This window comes from Helicoverpa armigera, chromosome 6 (assembly GCF_030705265.1).
Source record: "Helicoverpa armigera isolate CAAS_96S chromosome 6, ASM3070526v1, whole genome shotgun sequence".
Lineage (NCBI taxonomy): Eukaryota > Metazoa > Arthropoda > Insecta > Lepidoptera > Noctuidae > Helicoverpa > Helicoverpa armigera.
Genome location: NC_087125.1, coordinates 5,228,779 through 5,247,874, shown reverse-complemented (window position 1 = coordinate 5,247,874; position 19,096 = coordinate 5,228,779). Strand labels below are relative to the sequence as shown.

Sequence of the window (19,096 nt, the reverse complement as noted above, 5' to 3'; positions counted from 1 at the left end):
TGCATCTACCTAAGTATATCTTAAATCTTATGCCAATGTGCAACATCACAAATATAAAATTGATAATTTAAAAAGCATAAAGTTCTTTAACCACCTGCTTGTTTGTTTTATACAATTACATTTACAAGATACAAACTCGTAACAAGTCTAACTTATTCATAACACGATCTACATAAAACGATAAAACTATGACAATAACAAACAACTAATTTAAAGTTCACTCTCATCAGTTGAAATCAATTTACAATCGCGATAGTATCGGCGTGCTATCGCACTCTTCATAACTGTCATATTGCTGATTAACCTATGTTAAGTAAATATTGCAGCTAGTAAGAGAGATCTGTGGTTTGTACTGCGCAGCGGGTGGGCGCGGCTCAGGATAGGCTGGTGCAGTGCTGTCGTGACATTTGCCTGCGCCAGCCGCACCTGCGCCGCGGAGGTAAGTAGCCGTGAGGTGCCGGCTGACGCGCCACGACATGTGCGACTAATTTGTTGCCAGCAACGCACTCATTACACTCTCCCCGACGACGCCTGCCGCCCGAGGTGTCGCACACACAACAATTTCGCAAGCAATTCTATAAATTGCCGCACGCACAGGGAAGTGGTCCACGTGTCACGACGCCATCTCAAAGGATGTGTGAAATGTAGGAAGCATTTATCGGCTCCTGTTTGTTTTGTTTACTTCTTTTATTGAATTCAATTTGTAAAAAATATGCATATCTTAATGAATGAATCATTGACATCAATCATTCTGATTTCGTATATAATTAAATCTTACCGAATTATTTAAGTACTCATACAATTTGAACGAACATATCGTAAAAGCCATCTTTACATTGAATTGCAAAGGTGGCCAGCGTATAATTAAATGTTGACGGATAATTTATAAACCTCGATTTGCAGTGGCGCACGCACTCGGCTAACCCGTAGTGCCGTCAAGTAATAACACTAACAGCCATTAGCTACTTTCTGGAGCAGAACCGAGTCGACTCGCACTCTACGGTTAAAATAGTAGTGTCGAAGACACGATTTGTGTAATTAGAATTACATGAATGTATTTAACTTGTGAAACATTTAGATAGTCCACACACTGGTCGCAGGCGCGAGTGGCCGGCGGCAACACCCGGGCCGCACGTAAATCAACCGTTTTACGTCAACACTTTATAGCTCATTCAGGCTCGGCCGCTTTATCACCTTGTTGTTAGCAACTACCTCCGCGCTGCTCTCCTCGAAACCGATACCTTACACTTTGTTGTTTATAACTTACGACTCTAACAAGCTATTGAATCAAATTATGATTATAATCAGAAACAGTTACCACACGCCACACACATCATCAATCACTAATTTCTAATAGAGCCGTGTCTCTATTTGTCTATCGGTTTGATTAACGAAACTTTCTGACGTAATAATTATTTAGTGACATCTGACATCTGTATAGTAGGAGCTCACCTGTCCGTTCTTGTCCATCTCGTTGTTGGTGAGCTTGACCTTCTCGAAGGAGACGACCTGCTTGCGCAGCTGGTCGCCGGAGAAGGGCGAGTCGGGGTGCGGGTAGAGGCGCGCGGGCGCGGGCGGGTCCGCCTTGCCAGCCACGAGCCACGAGGAGCGGTGGTAGGCGTAGCGGTAGCGCTTGCCGTCCACTGGCACCACGTCCAGCAGCACGGCGTAGCGCGCGTCGCCGCGGCACCCCGCGAACGACACGCGCACCGTCGGGAACATGCGTCTAACATGGACAAATAAGATAAAATCATTACACTTAAGCACGAACATTTAAAATTACTTAAAGTTAATTTTATGCGAGTCGTAAAATTCTAAACATTTCTGAAGAACTTTTATTCATATCGTCACAAATTATAAGGACATTAAAACTCAACTTTCAACTATAAATTTCCGAAGGGGATGACGAAACGGACCTCACCGCGCTAATGACCTCATAAGAACCGACCGAAAACTAAATTAGACATTACGAATACAAAAAGCTTATAATCCCCGAAAGTGTTTTACGAGACCAAAACACATGCTCGCAATAAAAAAAGATGATTAATGCATCTTCACAAAAACCACCAGAGATCCGGCCACGGACGGTGACTTGTATAATTACAGGGTGAAACGCGAACTAGGAAATCAAACAAATATGATGTATTCGATTTTAATGCACCCCTAAATGGGCTGAAGCGCTTCCTGCCGGCCAGCGTCCGATAACATCTCAACATCCTTTATTTATGATGTAGACTTTCTTATAATATTTTTTATAAAATTTAAACGGCAGTTTTGTAATTTCGATGCTTAAACAAGAAGTCAGGGGCCTGTCAGATTACATAACCGTCAACTAACAATTTGCCTGTCAACCATGATGGGTGAGTAGAAAAAAAGTTGTATTCGTTATTGGTGATAGGAATTTGTGGAATGCGAGCAGTAAACCAGTAAACTCTTGGAGTTAGAGAATGAATTAATAGCCGCCATAAAACACAGCTTTTGGTAAGTGTTAGATGTGTTAATAACAACGAAGTATAAGTAGTAGCCGATAAAACTTGGGGGCAGAGCATCGTATTAAAGTTGATGGTAAGTTGGTAACTGGTAATAAATAAATGGTATTGAGGTGTGTTCGGAATGTTAGTGTCATAATATCGATGGCATCTGCGGTCAGGTTTGACAATGAGAGGAGTCGCGCGTCGTTAGGAGACGCGGGCGCGCCACCCAGCGCGCGCGAGTAATGAGCCGCATCCATCACGGATAACAATCGATCGACCACCAATTGCGTCACATGCACTACAATACTAATCGATTTTTTACCTTCTTTATAATTTTAAACAGTAGGTAATCGGGGTCAGTGAGTTTTTGTTTCCTTCAACTGCTACTATACTGTAATTGACGACCTCTCGACTATTAACACTGCAACAAGTTTGTCTTTTTTTTTCATATTTCCTACAAGTTTACAAAATAGCCTATAAGTAGCATTTACCTTTGTTGTAGTTTTAATTAATTAAATTGACAAAGAGTTCAGACACTCTATCACATCATAGGTTCTTACAGAATAGATACCTAAAGAGAAATGGCACATTCAACGAATATCTTCTGAATGCCACTGTTTTCATGTGGATTGAGTTATGAAAAGCATGAAATGTAATAACCTAACTAACCTACTTTAATTTATTCAATAGCTCAGTTATGGATCTTATAACCAAGCCGTAACGTATTGTTTACAGCATTCTTCGATGAGAACTTAACCTTCAGTGTTCTTGTGACCTTTCAATTCATAATTAGGTACAACTTGTTAATGTCTTGTAATATGTTGCTGCAAGCAGTAAGCAGCAATTACTAAGACATACAATGTTCGCAAATGTGTTAGAATTCTTATCGGCTATTACTGTACTAAAGCTTGAACATAAAGAGCACATGATGTAACGGTTCAAGATATTAATAAGGTAGGCAAAGTAATCTAACAATTAAAGGGGACTGCAGAAACCGAGGTAACGATCTATATTAATGGCGCATTTCGCGAGTAATAAAGTTGGTAGAATCGTCGGCGGACCGTCGGTCTCTCGCATTTACATAATTCATTAATAAACGTCGAGCCGCGATGCCCTCGGATAAGCTTAACAAAATACCCAATTGAATGTATGTGTACAGACAAATGCGAGAACTTTTAACACAATTACTGCGAATGTAAATACATAAATAGCAGTTAGATCATCGCGCCAATAGATATACAAGTTTTACTAGAATACCGTAGAATATGCGCAGGATACTGTACATTAATAATGGTTTAGTATTAGACGTGGGAATTATTGGTTTTCCCACATTATATGGCGTATATGAGCTGATAGGTATTAATGAATATTCCGTGTCGACTGGTGGCTGTTTGAATTCATTACCCACAGTCAAACGCATAAAATTTTAATTGCCAGAATCATATGCCATTCATGACGTAGAAAAAAGAAAAACTGGTTCAATTATATAATAGATACATAATTTTAAAATATCTGAATTATTTTATTTAAATGGCTGTTATTTTTGTATGTTTTGTGGTAAGAAACCGCAGAGTATGACAAGGTATGCATGAAAGAAGCCTAATTTCAGTTGATCGAGGGCAACAATTATGGGAGACCACATCCGGAGCGAGGCGCGAATATGTCCCCATTCTGAACTTCTGCCGTTATTGTTGTGTTTGGAAACTGAAAGTGGGTTTAACACAATGGTATGTATTGTGTACGGTTGACAAATGTATTCGTATAAGCAAGGAGTTTTTTTCTTGAATGTTGTATTCAAATATCATAGTGGCTGCCACGACTTCACTCCACCCTCCATAAAATGATCGCTATCCCTCTATTTTTCTGACACTGTAGTCTCTTTCCAATCTCATGTTATGCCTTATTTAATAATGTATCTCTTTTTAACCGACTTCCCAAAAAGGAGGAGGTTCTCAATTCGGCCGGTATGTTTTTTTCATATATCTACGAGCGCTTTTTATTATGCACTAGCTGGTGCCCGCGACTTCGTCTGCGCAGGTTTAGTATTTCGAACAATATGTTTACAAATTGTAGCCTATGTGTTATTCTGATGTATAACCTATATTATTGTAAAGTTTCATTAAAATCCATTCAGTAGTTTTTGCGTGAAAGAGTAACAAACATCCATACATACAAACTTTCGCGTTTATAATATTAGTAGGATTTTTTTGATGGCTCAATGTTCTCAATCTCAATGCTCAATATCAAGTTACTATCTTAGTAGATAGTAAATGATAAAAAAATATGCATAATTCGATCCACCAGATGTTCTAGATAGGTCAAACATCGACTCTATGAATATGCATCACTTGAAGATAGTCATTAGTACACATCCATTACCGATTAACCTACACTACAGATAATTGAGTTGTAAGCAAAGACACCATGTTATTAGATATGATTACAAACTACACGTTTGCACCAGATAACCAGATTATTACGTAATTTATTATTTGAGTGTGACCTTTAGTATAATTTTCGAGTAAATAAATACAATTTTTATTGTTTATGGTAGCATTCTTGTAATAAGTCTGTGGTATTAATTGTCAACTGTCATTTAATATTAATATGTTTGTTCCACGCATTGCGTGGCCATTGGAATGGACACTTATTTAACTTGAATTATCTTTGTACACAAATGCTATCTATTTTCATATTTGGCCTTTTCTGAAACCGTCTCACGTGGGGTTTTAATTTCTCTTTCATCTATAATGTATAATATTAAAGTAACGACTCAACACCAATATTTTTAAGTCTGTTTCTCCGTATTATCAAACATTATGAAAAAAAACTTAATGTTATTGTTTCCACATGGTCAATAGGCACCAATAAGATGGCAAATTCCTTCGATAAACCTATTATCCTTTATAAGGTAAGGGCTAATTTGCTTTTTTGCTATTAAGAGACCACGTGTCTCATTTAACGCCACATAAATTACATTTAGTGCTGCTGATTCCAGGAGTTATAAAAGACTACAAATAAACTACAGTAAACCTAAATAACTCTATTATTTCGAAGAATTTTTATTATAATTTTGTTGAAATACAATACGTGGTTTAAAAAAATAACATACTCCGTTTTATCATATGCTAAATTAATAATATTCAAATATGACATTTAAATATCTGTCAAGTTATTAAATTACCAAAAATATGTTATTCTACCATATGGCTATTGATCCACTTTCACTATCGCCAAGTTAGATATAACAAATAGAAAACTAATGTCTATCGTTTTATGTTCGCATAGAAAAATAATTAAGCGATTGTGTGAACTTAATACGCTCAGAGAAACACCAAAATATTGGATTAGGTACGCACGTTTCACAATTCAACGATGTCGGTAAATCTTCATTCTTTATGAAACTTCAAAATTAAACTTATAGCTACGAAATAACAATAAAGAAAGGAGAAAGTGCGTTTATTCGCGTCAACATTCTGATACAATTTTATTATAGCATACCTACCAAAGAATACCTAGATATTAAGATAGCAATTAACTTCGCCATCGCCTGAGCACAAACAATAACCAGCAAATATTTAACTTATAATTAAATGCAGGAAATTCTTCCACAAATAACTATGTATTTAAATTTAAACAACAGTGGGTATGGGCATTCCGATCAAATATCACGTTTCCGTGGCATCGCGATAACATTTCTTTCATATTATAGAAGTGTATGGTTCCGTTATACACCGATCATAAGGCGGTTGTACCACAACATGTCGTATGTGAATCAATGGGTGGTATCATTAAGGCCGATAACATCATTATAACACAAACTTTGAACTTATGACTAGTTATGAGTCTTCACACTCAGTTTGGGTTATCTTAACGGCTGTTCTTGAGGAAAAAATGTTCATTGAGTGACATTTTGTAACAACATTCTTACAATTTTGTAGTAACAAGGAACTGTCCACTTTTATTTTGGTTTACCCAGCTAAAAAAGATTATTTTTAGCCCTTTTTTTTTCTTTGTGTTGCATATCTTACATAACATACTTGAAACCTGTCAAATACTTAGATAGTCTCAGTGCAAGTTGACAGAAATGTAGTTTCCGACCCTACAGGTTATTAAAAAAGTCATCCTTATTTTCTGCTAATTGCCTAACATGTTTCCAGATAAAGATAACATAATTCAGATAGGCAATTCTATTTAAAGATGCAACATTAATAAGGCCAGCTTTTACAACAACTGTGCTCAAATTCGCAATCACATTTGCATTGCATAGCAAAATGTAATAAAGGCCTAACACACTAAACAATCAGCTTTGTTGGAAATTAGATAATATTGAAATATACCTCACCATTTATAAACGTCATATTCAATCAAGTAAACTATTAATAAGACATGAATGCTAGCATCGAACAAGTTACGAATATCTAATAGATCGTATTTAGAAACGGCGAAGGCATTGCGTAGGTAATTTATATCTATCCAATATCTAATCATTTACAATAAGTTGTTAGATGTATGTACCTATGTATTTATGAGTTGAATAGAAACATGACTGGTTTTCATGAAATGTCATCCACTCATACAGAGCGCGTTCGCACGCAACGTGGGTCATCGACACCGCTGCTTTATATGTTTATTACAACTTTCAATTTATACATATTCCCGTCCATTAATACTGCAATTACACCATTAAACATCCTTCCTAAAAAAGTCGCATATTATAAAAAAAAATAATGGTATAAAAATAAGAAAGTGCCCCGCAAATATTTTTTTATAATTATAATTGTATTTCTCTTTTTGACCTCGGGACTACAGAGTCCCGGATTTTTGGGAGGCGAACGTGGGGCCGAAGCCAACACGCTGAAGCCCTTTTGAGACAACTTTAATGAAATGATGACACAAAACCGGCGATTATCCCTGTATACACTATAGAAATGTATGTACCCAAGGACAATCCTCGGTTCTGTGCTAAACTATTGCTAACTATGGATGAAAACTACTTGGGCTATTGTGATGGGATGCTAGTGGACTAGGAATGGGGAAACTACGGGAACTATGGCACCTGCCGATAACAATGTAATAAATACACGTAAAAATGGCAGGTGGAGACTCGCCAACTCACTTACTGGGCCCCCGGGAATCAGTCGCTAAATCGCAACAAGAGGGCAACAGGTACATGAGCGGCTGAGAAGGGTGAGGATACCTCGGCGGACTTTAAACGCAGATCACGCGCTCCCTGTGGGTCCAGCATCACCGGCCCACTCGCCACTTACCACGAGGCACCTACCCTCCGAGCATTGCTCTAGCGACTCCACTCTGACCGGCCGGTGAAGGCAAGCCAAGAGGCGGGAGACCTATCCCCCGTCATGCTTCACTCCGGCAAGCCGGAGATGGGGGACAGTATACTCTCCCTGGAGCACTCGGATATATAGCCCCGCGGGGTCGCTACTCCCCGTCATCCGCCTCAGATGCCCTGCGGGGCTAATTGTATTATTAATATAATTTTTCATCGTGAACTCCTGATCGTGCAGAAAAATAATTACTTTACTAGAAGGAAAGTGTTCGGTAATAGGAAACCTATCAGCAAATAGTGTATTAACATTGGTAGACGTATGTAGTGCGTGTAGTCGCGTGGCGCGTGTCAGCTGCCTGTCGCTTACGCGTCTCGTTACGTCGCGTCGTCGCCGCCACGCGTCGCCTGAGCGGCTAATCTCGCTATTCAAAACAAAATATCCTGTTACTACAGAAAACCTCGTGTGAAAATGAATAAAAAAATAAAATGAAAGAACTCAACAGGTTAGAACGCCAGCTCCGAGCTTCGCCACCGACAGTGAGAGAGCCACGCGAACTGTCATCTGTCAAACCGCCATTTTAATTCCTGTGTAAATTATACAAATTGACACTTGACATGTTTTGTCGTCTCCCGGGTAATCGTGCGAAATGGAACTCTCATTTTATTACTTTTGTAAAGTGTCGGGAGGGCCCTCAAGTATATCTATCTGGTCATACGATCTCGGTTTATGTCTTTCTTTTGTTGGCTACCAATCGGTTAATATCTCTACGACGGATTTATTTTCTCACATTTTATGTGTCTCGATATGATGATTTCTAAAGATAGTATTAAATAGTTTTAAGTGTTCAACAAGTATTTACAAATATAGAACGTGAGAGTGTGCGACAGTGATCATACTAAAGTAACAATGATCTAAGTATACTTAGATATCGACAGATTAAGAAAGTTTCGTCTGGAAGGTTTAACTTTACGATGTCGTTATACATGAAAAATAATGGAGACATAAATATTGTGAAAAGTGACGTTTTGTTAACGACCTCAAAGCAATGTGTATAAAGTAGCCGCGCCGCGGGGCGCCTCACTACAGGGAAACGCTTTGCTAATTAAAAATTCTTCTTTGTTTTTGCGTCCAGATTGTAGTTATGCGAGAAATGTTTTATTGTTTAACACACGATAATTTACAATAAGTAACAAAGCATTAAGTGGAAGCGTGAAATTCTTGACTAAACTGGAGTTATTTGTGTAAATCAGTTCACGCTGGGTTTAAATATCCCGCATTTAGCACCACATTAAAATATGAATAGGAAATATGAAATAGATTAATGATGTTGAAATATTTTGATTGCCTACTTATCCTAAATTCGTCATGAAATTAAATTACATGAACCATTTGGATTCTTTAATAAATTTAGACCGAAGGTTTGTGAACAATATATGTAGGTACAAGCATAGGCCATTACTGTATTTCACGAAACGGCAAGGTGCTAAAGTACACGTATGCAATGATTTAAGATACCACATTAAAGTTTTATTACCACGTAGGCTGGTCAGCTGGCAACGCGTTATTTTATTATTAAGAAACCCCTAAATACAACCACAGACAACCGAATTTGGTTTTGAAGGATAAATGTGAATTAAGGGTTGGTTTATACAAAGTTTATGAACCGATAGTATTGAATTATATTTCTTAAGTTTACTTAACGGGGCGGTTTGTTTAAAACAAATTGTAAATACAAGCACCTGTTTTAAGATTCTAAACTTCAGGTTATTAAGACGTTTTAATGGTTTTTCTTAAGTTCTTAGTTTGTTCTACAAACTTTCTTCAGACAAAACTGTATGAAGGAGTAATTTCGTGTGGCAAAGCTAGCTTTTAATAATAATTTGAAGGTTTTAACGACATCTATAAATGTTAAAAATATAAAAAACCTCAATTCCTAGTGAAATAGTTTGTCAAGCGAATCGCCCCACGTTCTTTTGACGTTATAAGTCATGTGCCAATATAAAGCTAATTAATATCGGCTGGCAATTATAGACCAGTTAACATTAACAAGGTGCCCTTTAATTATTATCGTTGGAATCTGACTATGACGTCGGGTTTACGACACTTCCGCCGGAACCCCTGACTGGCTCGATGTGCAACATTCGCCCTCGTAAACAACACCACTACAGCACAAATCCGACGGTGTGACTCTCCACTAAATATGAAAACACCGAATGACCCAATATAACTTTACAACAACCATAAAACTGAAATAGGTTAGTGTTATTTGGTATGCGGCAACACTTAACAAACCATAGATTTATGTTTTTATAACAGTGTAAAATAAGATAATCTATAACTTCATGAACCGATCTCGCCGCTCGTAACATGGTGCGTGTTAAACGATGCAATGAGCAATTTCTAAGCAACATAAAATGAATTTCACATAAGCAAAAACGTGAAATTGTAATCAAGACATATCCAATGGGAAACTCATCGAGATGAACTAACCATTGTGGATGTGGCGATAAATCAACAGTTAATGTACAATTAAACAATTTCTCATGTTCAACACGATCTACTCGCGAGTCACGTGGTACATATGTGCTATAATTGTTGGTCTACTCGTTTTAATATTATTTCGCCGACCTACATTTACACAGCACGAGATAGGTTTGCCATTATACCAAGTGTGCCTAAAAAGTCCCCGACAAGAAGTTAACTAAAAAGATGTCCAATTCTGTTAGGAAGGTAAAACTTGCATGTCCAATAAAAGACAGCTTGATATTGTGTCGTGTTAGGTGAATAAGCCATTAACTTATTTAGGTATCTAAAAACATTGACTAGTTATTATTCAAAGCATATTCTTCTAATACTAAGTAGGTATATGCGTCTATTGCGATACTTTATTATTATGATAATGTAGTGACCAACATGCATGAGCTAAACCATAGACTCGACATCTTGCCTGTCGATTAATGGCTTGAAGTAAGCTGACCATCACTACGATACTACGTGATAGGTCGATAGTCATTATCACTGTATTAAACACTACTTTTGTACCTGCGATACCGAATATTAAGCCCACTCAACATGAAGAATGATTAAGTGTAATGAAATCGATGTGTGGTTTCGCAAACATTTAATAAAGTTAAAATGAATTTCGTCTACGTGAGGATTTGGATACCATTAAGGTCCAAAATGTCCTTTATTAGATATTTATAGGTACATGCTACTTTTTCATAAAACCTTCAACAATCACACAAGCATCGAATGAGCAACAACCCATTAAAAGCAAATAAAATTGTACACAGCAGGTCACTTAGTTTCAATACAAAGTTGCACTGGTTTATAATTAGTCAGCTGTCTCTTTAACTAATTTACACATGCTATAAACCCTGCAATTGTACAGTAATTATGACATTTAAACAGAGTCGAGAGGAGTGTTCGAAACTCAATTCTTGTCCGTCATTAGCCGGAGAGAGGGTAGACATTCCGTCATTATCCATGTTCATTATAATCTTGGGCAAGTATCTCGAGCGCCACCTCGAGTCGAGATTACGCCGTCGTAATTAACTGTTTTACACGCTCCTAATGGCTTCATTTCGCTAATGACCACCTCGACTCGTCCTTCTATCTACACAACTCCAATATCGCAACTCTCAAGCCAATTTGTACCTTTCATTTAAGATTTTAACACACATTTTAGATTAATTTAACTCAACGTCGCGTCGTTTATTGAGGAAACGTGCACTTTTATTTGCAATAGTGTAATCAAATTTCACTTAGACTTTATAGTTGAACGTAATAAAGTTATTATTTGATTTGAATCGAGGTTTTATGATTTAATAGTTTATTGTCATCAAGTTGTATGAAGACATCCGTTTTTTTATAAAATAATGATTTATTGGTTGTAATGTTATTACTTGTAATATGAGCTGATGGTTTTATTCAATTTATTTTAATTTCTGCTCTGCGATTCTCCGATAACAGTAACACCAACATAATAATTACTAAATAATTTGCAAAAAAGTTGTTACCGATGTGAATCGAGCGTGTTAATCTGATTCCCTGCTCCATTAGATATAAGTACTTACACATTAATAGTTATAGATACGAGAGCTTTATCAAGTGTATATCAGTACCTACCTACCACAACGCCAGCTTATCATCCTTGCAGATTATCTTATTGAACAGTTTAAATTATTTCAAAGAAAAGTGCCTTTTGTATAATTATTGCAATGTGTATAGAAACTCGTTATTAACTTTGAAATACCTAGTTACTTAGGCATATTTGTGGTAAATTAAAAATAAAGTTTTCTATAAAAAAGAACTCGATTAAAAACCACAACGGTAACGTTTAATCAACTTCAGTTAAGCAATAATTTTAATGCCCCAACCTGCATAGGTCTTGTTAACAGAACATTTATCATAGGATCGCATTATGTTACTCTGTGTAATTACCATAAATATACAACTGTGTTACCAGATGTACCTATACCTAGTTACCTGTTACCTACTGCCCACTAGCCTTAATCGTATCCTCAGTATATAATTTATATGTACTCTTGCAATGCAAATGTGCTTAGGGTGCGTCCTGGAAGGGGCAAATTGCGGACGCGAACGCGGAGCGATACGAAGCGAATTGACAGATGTGCCGTACCGCGGAACATCAGTTTGCATAGCAACATAGTCATAATAGAAAAACAGCCTCTCTTTCTACTATTACGTTTTCCAAAGAAAATCACGCTGCACCACTTCGCATTCGCATCGAGATGGCTCACGTAGGACGCACCGTTATACTTAGGTAGGTACCTAATAGCACAGCAGTGGTAAATTGGCGTTCTTGCTGTCAACAGAGGTGCAATTATCTCGTCAACGTCACGTAATGGAGTCGCTGATATCTTGCACAATCATTATTACATTATATTTATGTGATACGATTGCAAGGCTCATGCTTGATCTTACTATTAGGGTTGCATTTGTTTATTTTACTGTATAAGAGTAGATTTTTTTTTTCAGTTTTCCAATAGGAATTTACGAAGAGCACTAGACGTTACCATTCTTTAAAAAAAATGCTTAGTATTGCGATCTCTTAGTCTACTTCTTGCACTGACTATTTTACATATAATATTCTAGTATAATTGATTAACAAACATAAAATTGACAAAGTATTAGAATAACCTAAGAACCAACAATAATTAATTTAGCGATAATTATCGTTAAATTAGTTAACCAGACTTAATTCTTAAAGAAATGCACCATGCAAGCTAACTATTAATTAGGTACGCAAACTAATGTTGCAAAATTAAGTGAAAACATAAACAAGGTTTGTTAAACCTATTTATACTATACGCTATCTTTTTAATCAAGAAATAACATAACTTATACACTTCCAATTAAGATAAATTGAACAATTCTCATCAAATATTACAAGAGCATTAAATTTTATTATAATATCAGTGTCGTAACGATGTAAAAGTGAATTCTAAATAACTGATATCTTAATAATAGTATTCATATTTATACACTGCTAATCTGTTGGTTTTCTTCGTCGTAAATAAAGCTCGCGTCTAGCACATTTGAATATAAACGAGAACATAATATCGGGATCGAGTGGTGCCCCGGCATAAGGGACCGTGCACACAACATCATTTTACGATGCCTTCGTAACGACTTTGCGCTTCGAAGACTTTTACTGCCTTTATTAAAAACTAACTGTGAACCAACAACAAACGATTTTTTCCCTGATTTGTGTTCTTTATATGACTAATTAAAATGTTTAATACTAATGTGCACACTATAGCACTGATATATTTTTATATTTATTTTTATTGCATTGCAGTTTGGTAGCATAAAAATTACACATTACTAATTAATGTTTTCTTTCCTTATTAACACATAGATTTTATAATAAAGATTATTTTACTTAATAAAAGCCAGATAAGTTTATAAATAATTACCTATCTAAGTATCCTTTTATACTGTAATATATTTAATAGTTAACCGACTTCAGATGTGTAATATTTTTTTAATAATTATATTCTAAAAAACTAATGAGACATATAAAGCAAAATATTAAAATATTTTATTTTTTGCTAATGGTATTGAATTTCTATCCACCCAGGTGCTAAATGCATTCCGATTAAATCGTATTATTAAGGACCCATCAATATTTTTCGAGGTGATTTTATTTCATTTTTCCGCTAGCAGACTATATAATCATTAGTAATCCTTATGCAATGAAAACGTAAGTGTAAAAATGTAAGTGTCAGTATACTTCTAATATTTAGTATTTAAATTCCCAATCCTATGTCATATGAACTATTATACCAGTGAAGAGGTAAACATACAAAGTGTAATATCTTTTTAACCCGAAAACATCTAAAGAGTACAATTATATTCTTGGCAGCCATTGCGATTCATGTCCATCTGTCATCCTCTAACATTCATACGGAAGGCTTTCTGCGCATAACTGTACCCGTTGTAAAGCCGGAGTCACACTGATAGATACGTGTCGGTCGTCCGCGTCAAATGAACCGTTGAACGTCTATAAAAGTCAGTAAGGCGTAACGCAGGTGCCTCGCAGGACCGGTACACAGATATCTTTAGATTAAACCCACGTGTGAGCATTCTGTTTCCATCTCAGCAATAAAATTAAATCTATAATTACTTAAGTACCATCTTATCTAGCTTAAAGTTGACCGTGTAATCTAAGCAGTAATTATTATTTAATATCTCATTAGAAATGAAGTGATAATGATAACAGCTAAGAGTCGTTTAAGAGTTGTCAGATAACCTGTTCTGAAGATGTTACAAGCTATATAATGTAGATATTTAATATAAACCTAATATTACTCGTATGAAAATGATTAGTTTAATTTTCCTTCACCACCTTTTGTATAAACACAGGTTAAACCAAGAGTTTCATAATAAAAAACAACCTACCCCGTTCTATCGGGTTAAGGCTGCGTTGTAAGACTTATTAAGTTCAAATCACGTAGAGATCATTAAGGTCTGTAACGTAGGATTAACATTTCACGAACACTATTAACTTTATATATTATTATGTCATATTTTTCAAGAAAACTAATTTTTACGCAAATTATCTTGATCAACTTTTTTATAAATAGTCAAGTGATGATATTAAGAACTTAATATACCGTCGTTATAGTTTGCTGACAACTATGATGCCTCAATTCCGTTTGGAGCACTTAATTTTATTAATAACCTACTGCAATACGTGCTTAATAACATTATGTTAATGACATCACTGCATTGTATGAGGTCTCGGAGCTCTTTCCGCCAATTACATGCATAAAACGAGTATTTTGTTCAAGCAGTGTAACCGTGTTCCCACATATGCTCGGCTCAAGATTGATATCACCACTTAACTGGAGTCAGCTGCTGATGTAATTAGCGATGCGACTCGCGACCCACTCCGCGAATTTATCTTACACTCCTTATATCTCAACGGGTCGGTTTTACTTGCTTAAGCTAATTGAAACTGGTGAAAAATTGCGACCACATACCGAGCAATTTAATGTCGTTGCCTCCAGGTACGTACGTATGTAATTCAAACGCAGCAATGTTTACTTTTAATCGTTAATGCTCGACGGACCCTTAATAACCATAAGTTGGCCGGCCACAATAAACTAACGTCTTTAAAACAACATTCGTAATAAACGAGACGTCCTTATTGATGTTTGTATGAAGACTGATAAATATCACAAGCTGGTAATTGTGCCGAGATGTTTTACTTGCTGCTTTTAAATGAAACCTTTATGTTGTTTGCTTGCGAAATGAGAATTGATCGTTTGGTGATGCACGCAGCGTGCGGGTACAATGTGATTCTTGTAGGATGGGTGTAGAGAGTAACAGATTGATGCGAGGTGTCAAATCGCTGTTAATGCCCTACTCGTGTGCGGAGCGCGGCGAGTGGCGCGAGTGTGGCGCTGCCGTGACGGACAGAGGGCACGCTCGTTACTGTGACCGCACCATTATCGATGATGGATGACCACCGCCGGCGCCATACCGACACCCGACAAATTTAATTTAGACCACTAATGTTGTGTGCTGTTACTTCTACGTAGATAAAGTTATTATAGTGTCAACGTGAACTATCTGATATCTATCCAACAATTTATTTAGTTTACGTAATGTGACGTACGCCTGAAGGATTCATCGTTTAACTACTAATGAGCTAATGCTCACAAGTATAAAAAATAAACTGAATTTATTTATCAAACGGCTATCAGTCGTAATAAAGTTTCAGTCAGGTTACACCGGGGAAACATTATTGCATCAATGTAGGCATTACAAAGTTTCGATAATTTCTCAAGCACGTTAACGTGGCTACAGCGTACGCACATAAATTTTATAACGTAATTCCGTTTTAATGAGCACAAAATAACATTTACAGGTCGCTCGCGAAGAGATGTAAACTGCTTTAATTGCACCTTTAGCGATCGAGCACCTTGGTCGCTACGAGCGCCGAATCAACACCTTACATCCAAATTGGTACATAAACACGACGCAATAAACGGCGCTTTACTGCGGACTTTTAGTTTATTGAAATAATAATGAGTAAAAATGTGCGGCGCTTGCCAAAACACGGAGATGTTGACGGTGGAGCAGACAGCGCCGGCAGACAGGTAGCTCGTGGAGTATGTATGTGTATGACGGGGAGGCGGGTGGTAAATGCAGTCGGTCGGGGCGCTAACGGGCGCGGGGGCGCGGGGCGCGGGGGCAGGGTGCTGGGGAGCAGACGTCGTCGAGGAGCGTCGGAGGCTGCGATCGATGAAGCGCGGACACGCCTCGCGCACGCCACCGCAGCCCGCAGCCTACACTCATTGTTGATTCAGCCGCCGCTCCTTCGTCTGCTATTACACGACTACTACCCTCGTACACGCTGACGACTTCACCCGAAACCTTTCTGGCTGAACATTCATCATCCGTAAACGAGTGACCTTTTTCGGACAGTCTAACCCAACAGCACCAAACGTCTCAGGACGTCCAAAGTGAATCGAATCTCGTTTCATATTTTATAATGCATGTGAGCTGTCAAGAGATGTTCCAAATGCGATGAGCGTGTTAAACGACTGTATTGTGATGCGCTGTCACTGCGGAGGTCGGTGCCTTTGCTCCAAGCCCTCACCACGTCGATATTATCTCGCATCACGGACTAGGAAGCCACTCGCTCATGCTAACATCCAAGCGGGAACACAAAAATAAAACAACTTAATCTGACGGCGAACGATTTTTGATAATCCTTTCAGTAGAACAGATTCCTTATGCTTATAAATAATATGGAACTAGGTGAAATATACACATATGGTGTTACATTTCAAACTGCGTTATCTAAATATATAAAACTCAAAGGTGACTGACTGACTGACTGACTGACATAGTGATCTATCAACGCACAGCTGAAACCACTGGACGGATCGGGCTGAAATTTGGCATGCAGGTAGATGTTATGACGTAGGCATCCGCTAAGAAAGGATTTTGATCGATTCTACCCCCAAGGGGATAAAATAGGGGATGAAAGTTTGTATGAAACTTGCCCACGCAGACGAAGTTGCGGGCAACAGCTAGTTCAGTTATAAAAATATTATATTTACCGTTACGGATATATACATACATAGGTAAGTACTGCAATTAAATCACATACGACTTTATCTACGTTTAAATAAATTGGGCTGTTTAAATCATTCTATTGAAATTAAATTCTGTGCGACTATTTATTGACCATTTGAGATTTGAAAGTCATCTAAAAAACTGTCACAAAAACCCAACTCCTTTATCGGTACATCTAAAATCTTGTCAAAACGGTTAGTTAAGCGCGGGATCAGGCGACGAGTACAAAACGGGTGACGTGTATAGCCAACGCGATTTAAACGACACAACTAACACCATACTTATTATACTGAAATAATCTTAAAGTTCACCACTTTAAGATCCATATTGCTATGCACGGTACGGTCCCAACTTTTGAGATTACAATTTTGTGAGTGTCGATCAATTTGAATTCCTCGGGACACTGATCCGTCACCGATAAAACACTCTAGCATCGTTTGGTGACAAGTCAGTTGTGCACTTGTAATCCGAGAGATTAGACATCTCTATTAACAGTCCGCCCCGAGCACCTTTGACTCTGATGAAACCGACAAAAGTTTTTAAATTGCGCTTAACACGCATCTAATTGCTTTATATGCCCACTAATATGCCGTTAATTTTGCTATAATAACGCTGACGGAAGCAAATTATGAATATTATGTCTATAAATTCTTTTATCTTTGAGCCGCTCCTCAATAATTTATCATCATAAAATAATAACTGCGAGAGTTAAGCAGGTTTAATGAGGCATCAGTCAAAATTACCACGCTTTGTGGCACACCACCAGAGTAAGCGTAAACAACTGCCCCAAATGCTCAAATATGAGAATGAGCACCTATGTACATTTATTAGTCCTATGTAAGGGTTCCACCCGAGTTGGTAACAAGGGCTGTTCCGAGTGAGGGAGTGCGTGTCTCTGTGTGGGTGAGGTGTCGGTACACGCGCGCCTGTGTGCGACAACAGGTACGAGAGTGATTGGGATCCCATATCCTGGTTGTGTTTATTTACGAACTCGGAAGCATGTATCTAGACACACTATCCAGCAACTCAACCACACGCCAGTAAAGCATAGCCGAGCACCCAGCTATACAGCTGTTGAGGACATGACCGGATTTGCGCACAAACTGTAGCAAGTCACGCGACAGCAAGACAATAAAAACTTATCAAGCCTCTTATAGCTAATTAGGCGAACGCTTATTGTTATTTATACGCCACACGATAGGTATTTACAAGTCAGCGGTGTCACAGAGTTCATGACAGCACGAAAATACTACAAATATATTCATAGGCTTCGAGCCTATTAGCATTGTTGGATGTAATCGACGACGTATACGACTTCATACATATTTTTGAACCCTGACCTGACCGCTCATGTAAAATATTGAATTTTAAGCGTTTGAAAGTTTTAAGCAACGGTATTACAAATGTTTAGTTATTATTGAGTTCTAAACGGCGTGATTGTTTGTGAGATAGTGTCATGGCGCGTCGGGCACAGTTGACGTGACGGCTTGCACCTGTAAGTGCGGCGGCGATCTAATTCGTCCGAATGTTAATGAGCCGCGGCCCGCAGTGCGCCCGCGCCGCGACCCGCGCCTGCGTAACCCGACGCTACACCTGTCCCGATATGAAATAATTTTTATTTACAGAGCCCTCCGGAGATTATGAATATTTCGTAGTGGTATCGTGTCCGACATCGGACCGCATATTATGTTACATCGAGCAACCTATGACGAT

At 37.8% G+C, this 19,096-nt stretch overlaps 2 protein-coding genes across 2 annotated transcripts in view; one reads left to right on the top strand and one right to left on the bottom strand.

Annotated features, from left to right (window-relative positions):
- LOC110376967 (nucleolar complex protein 2 homolog) overlaps window positions 1-19,096 on the top strand; it is a 182,754-nt gene that overhangs the window by 18,325 nt on the left and 145,333 nt on the right. The gene's annotated exons all lie outside the window — the stretch shown is intronic.
- Window positions 1-19,096, bottom strand: part of LOC110376978 (T-box transcription factor TBX20) — a 66,950-nt gene that overhangs the window by 22,856 nt on the left and 24,998 nt on the right. The window contains exon 4 of the mRNA XM_021335645.3: window positions 1,453-1,726. Coding sequence (XP_021191320.1) covers window positions 1,453-1,726 — 274 coding nt within the window. The remainder of the gene's footprint in view (window positions 1-1,452; window positions 1,727-19,096) is intronic.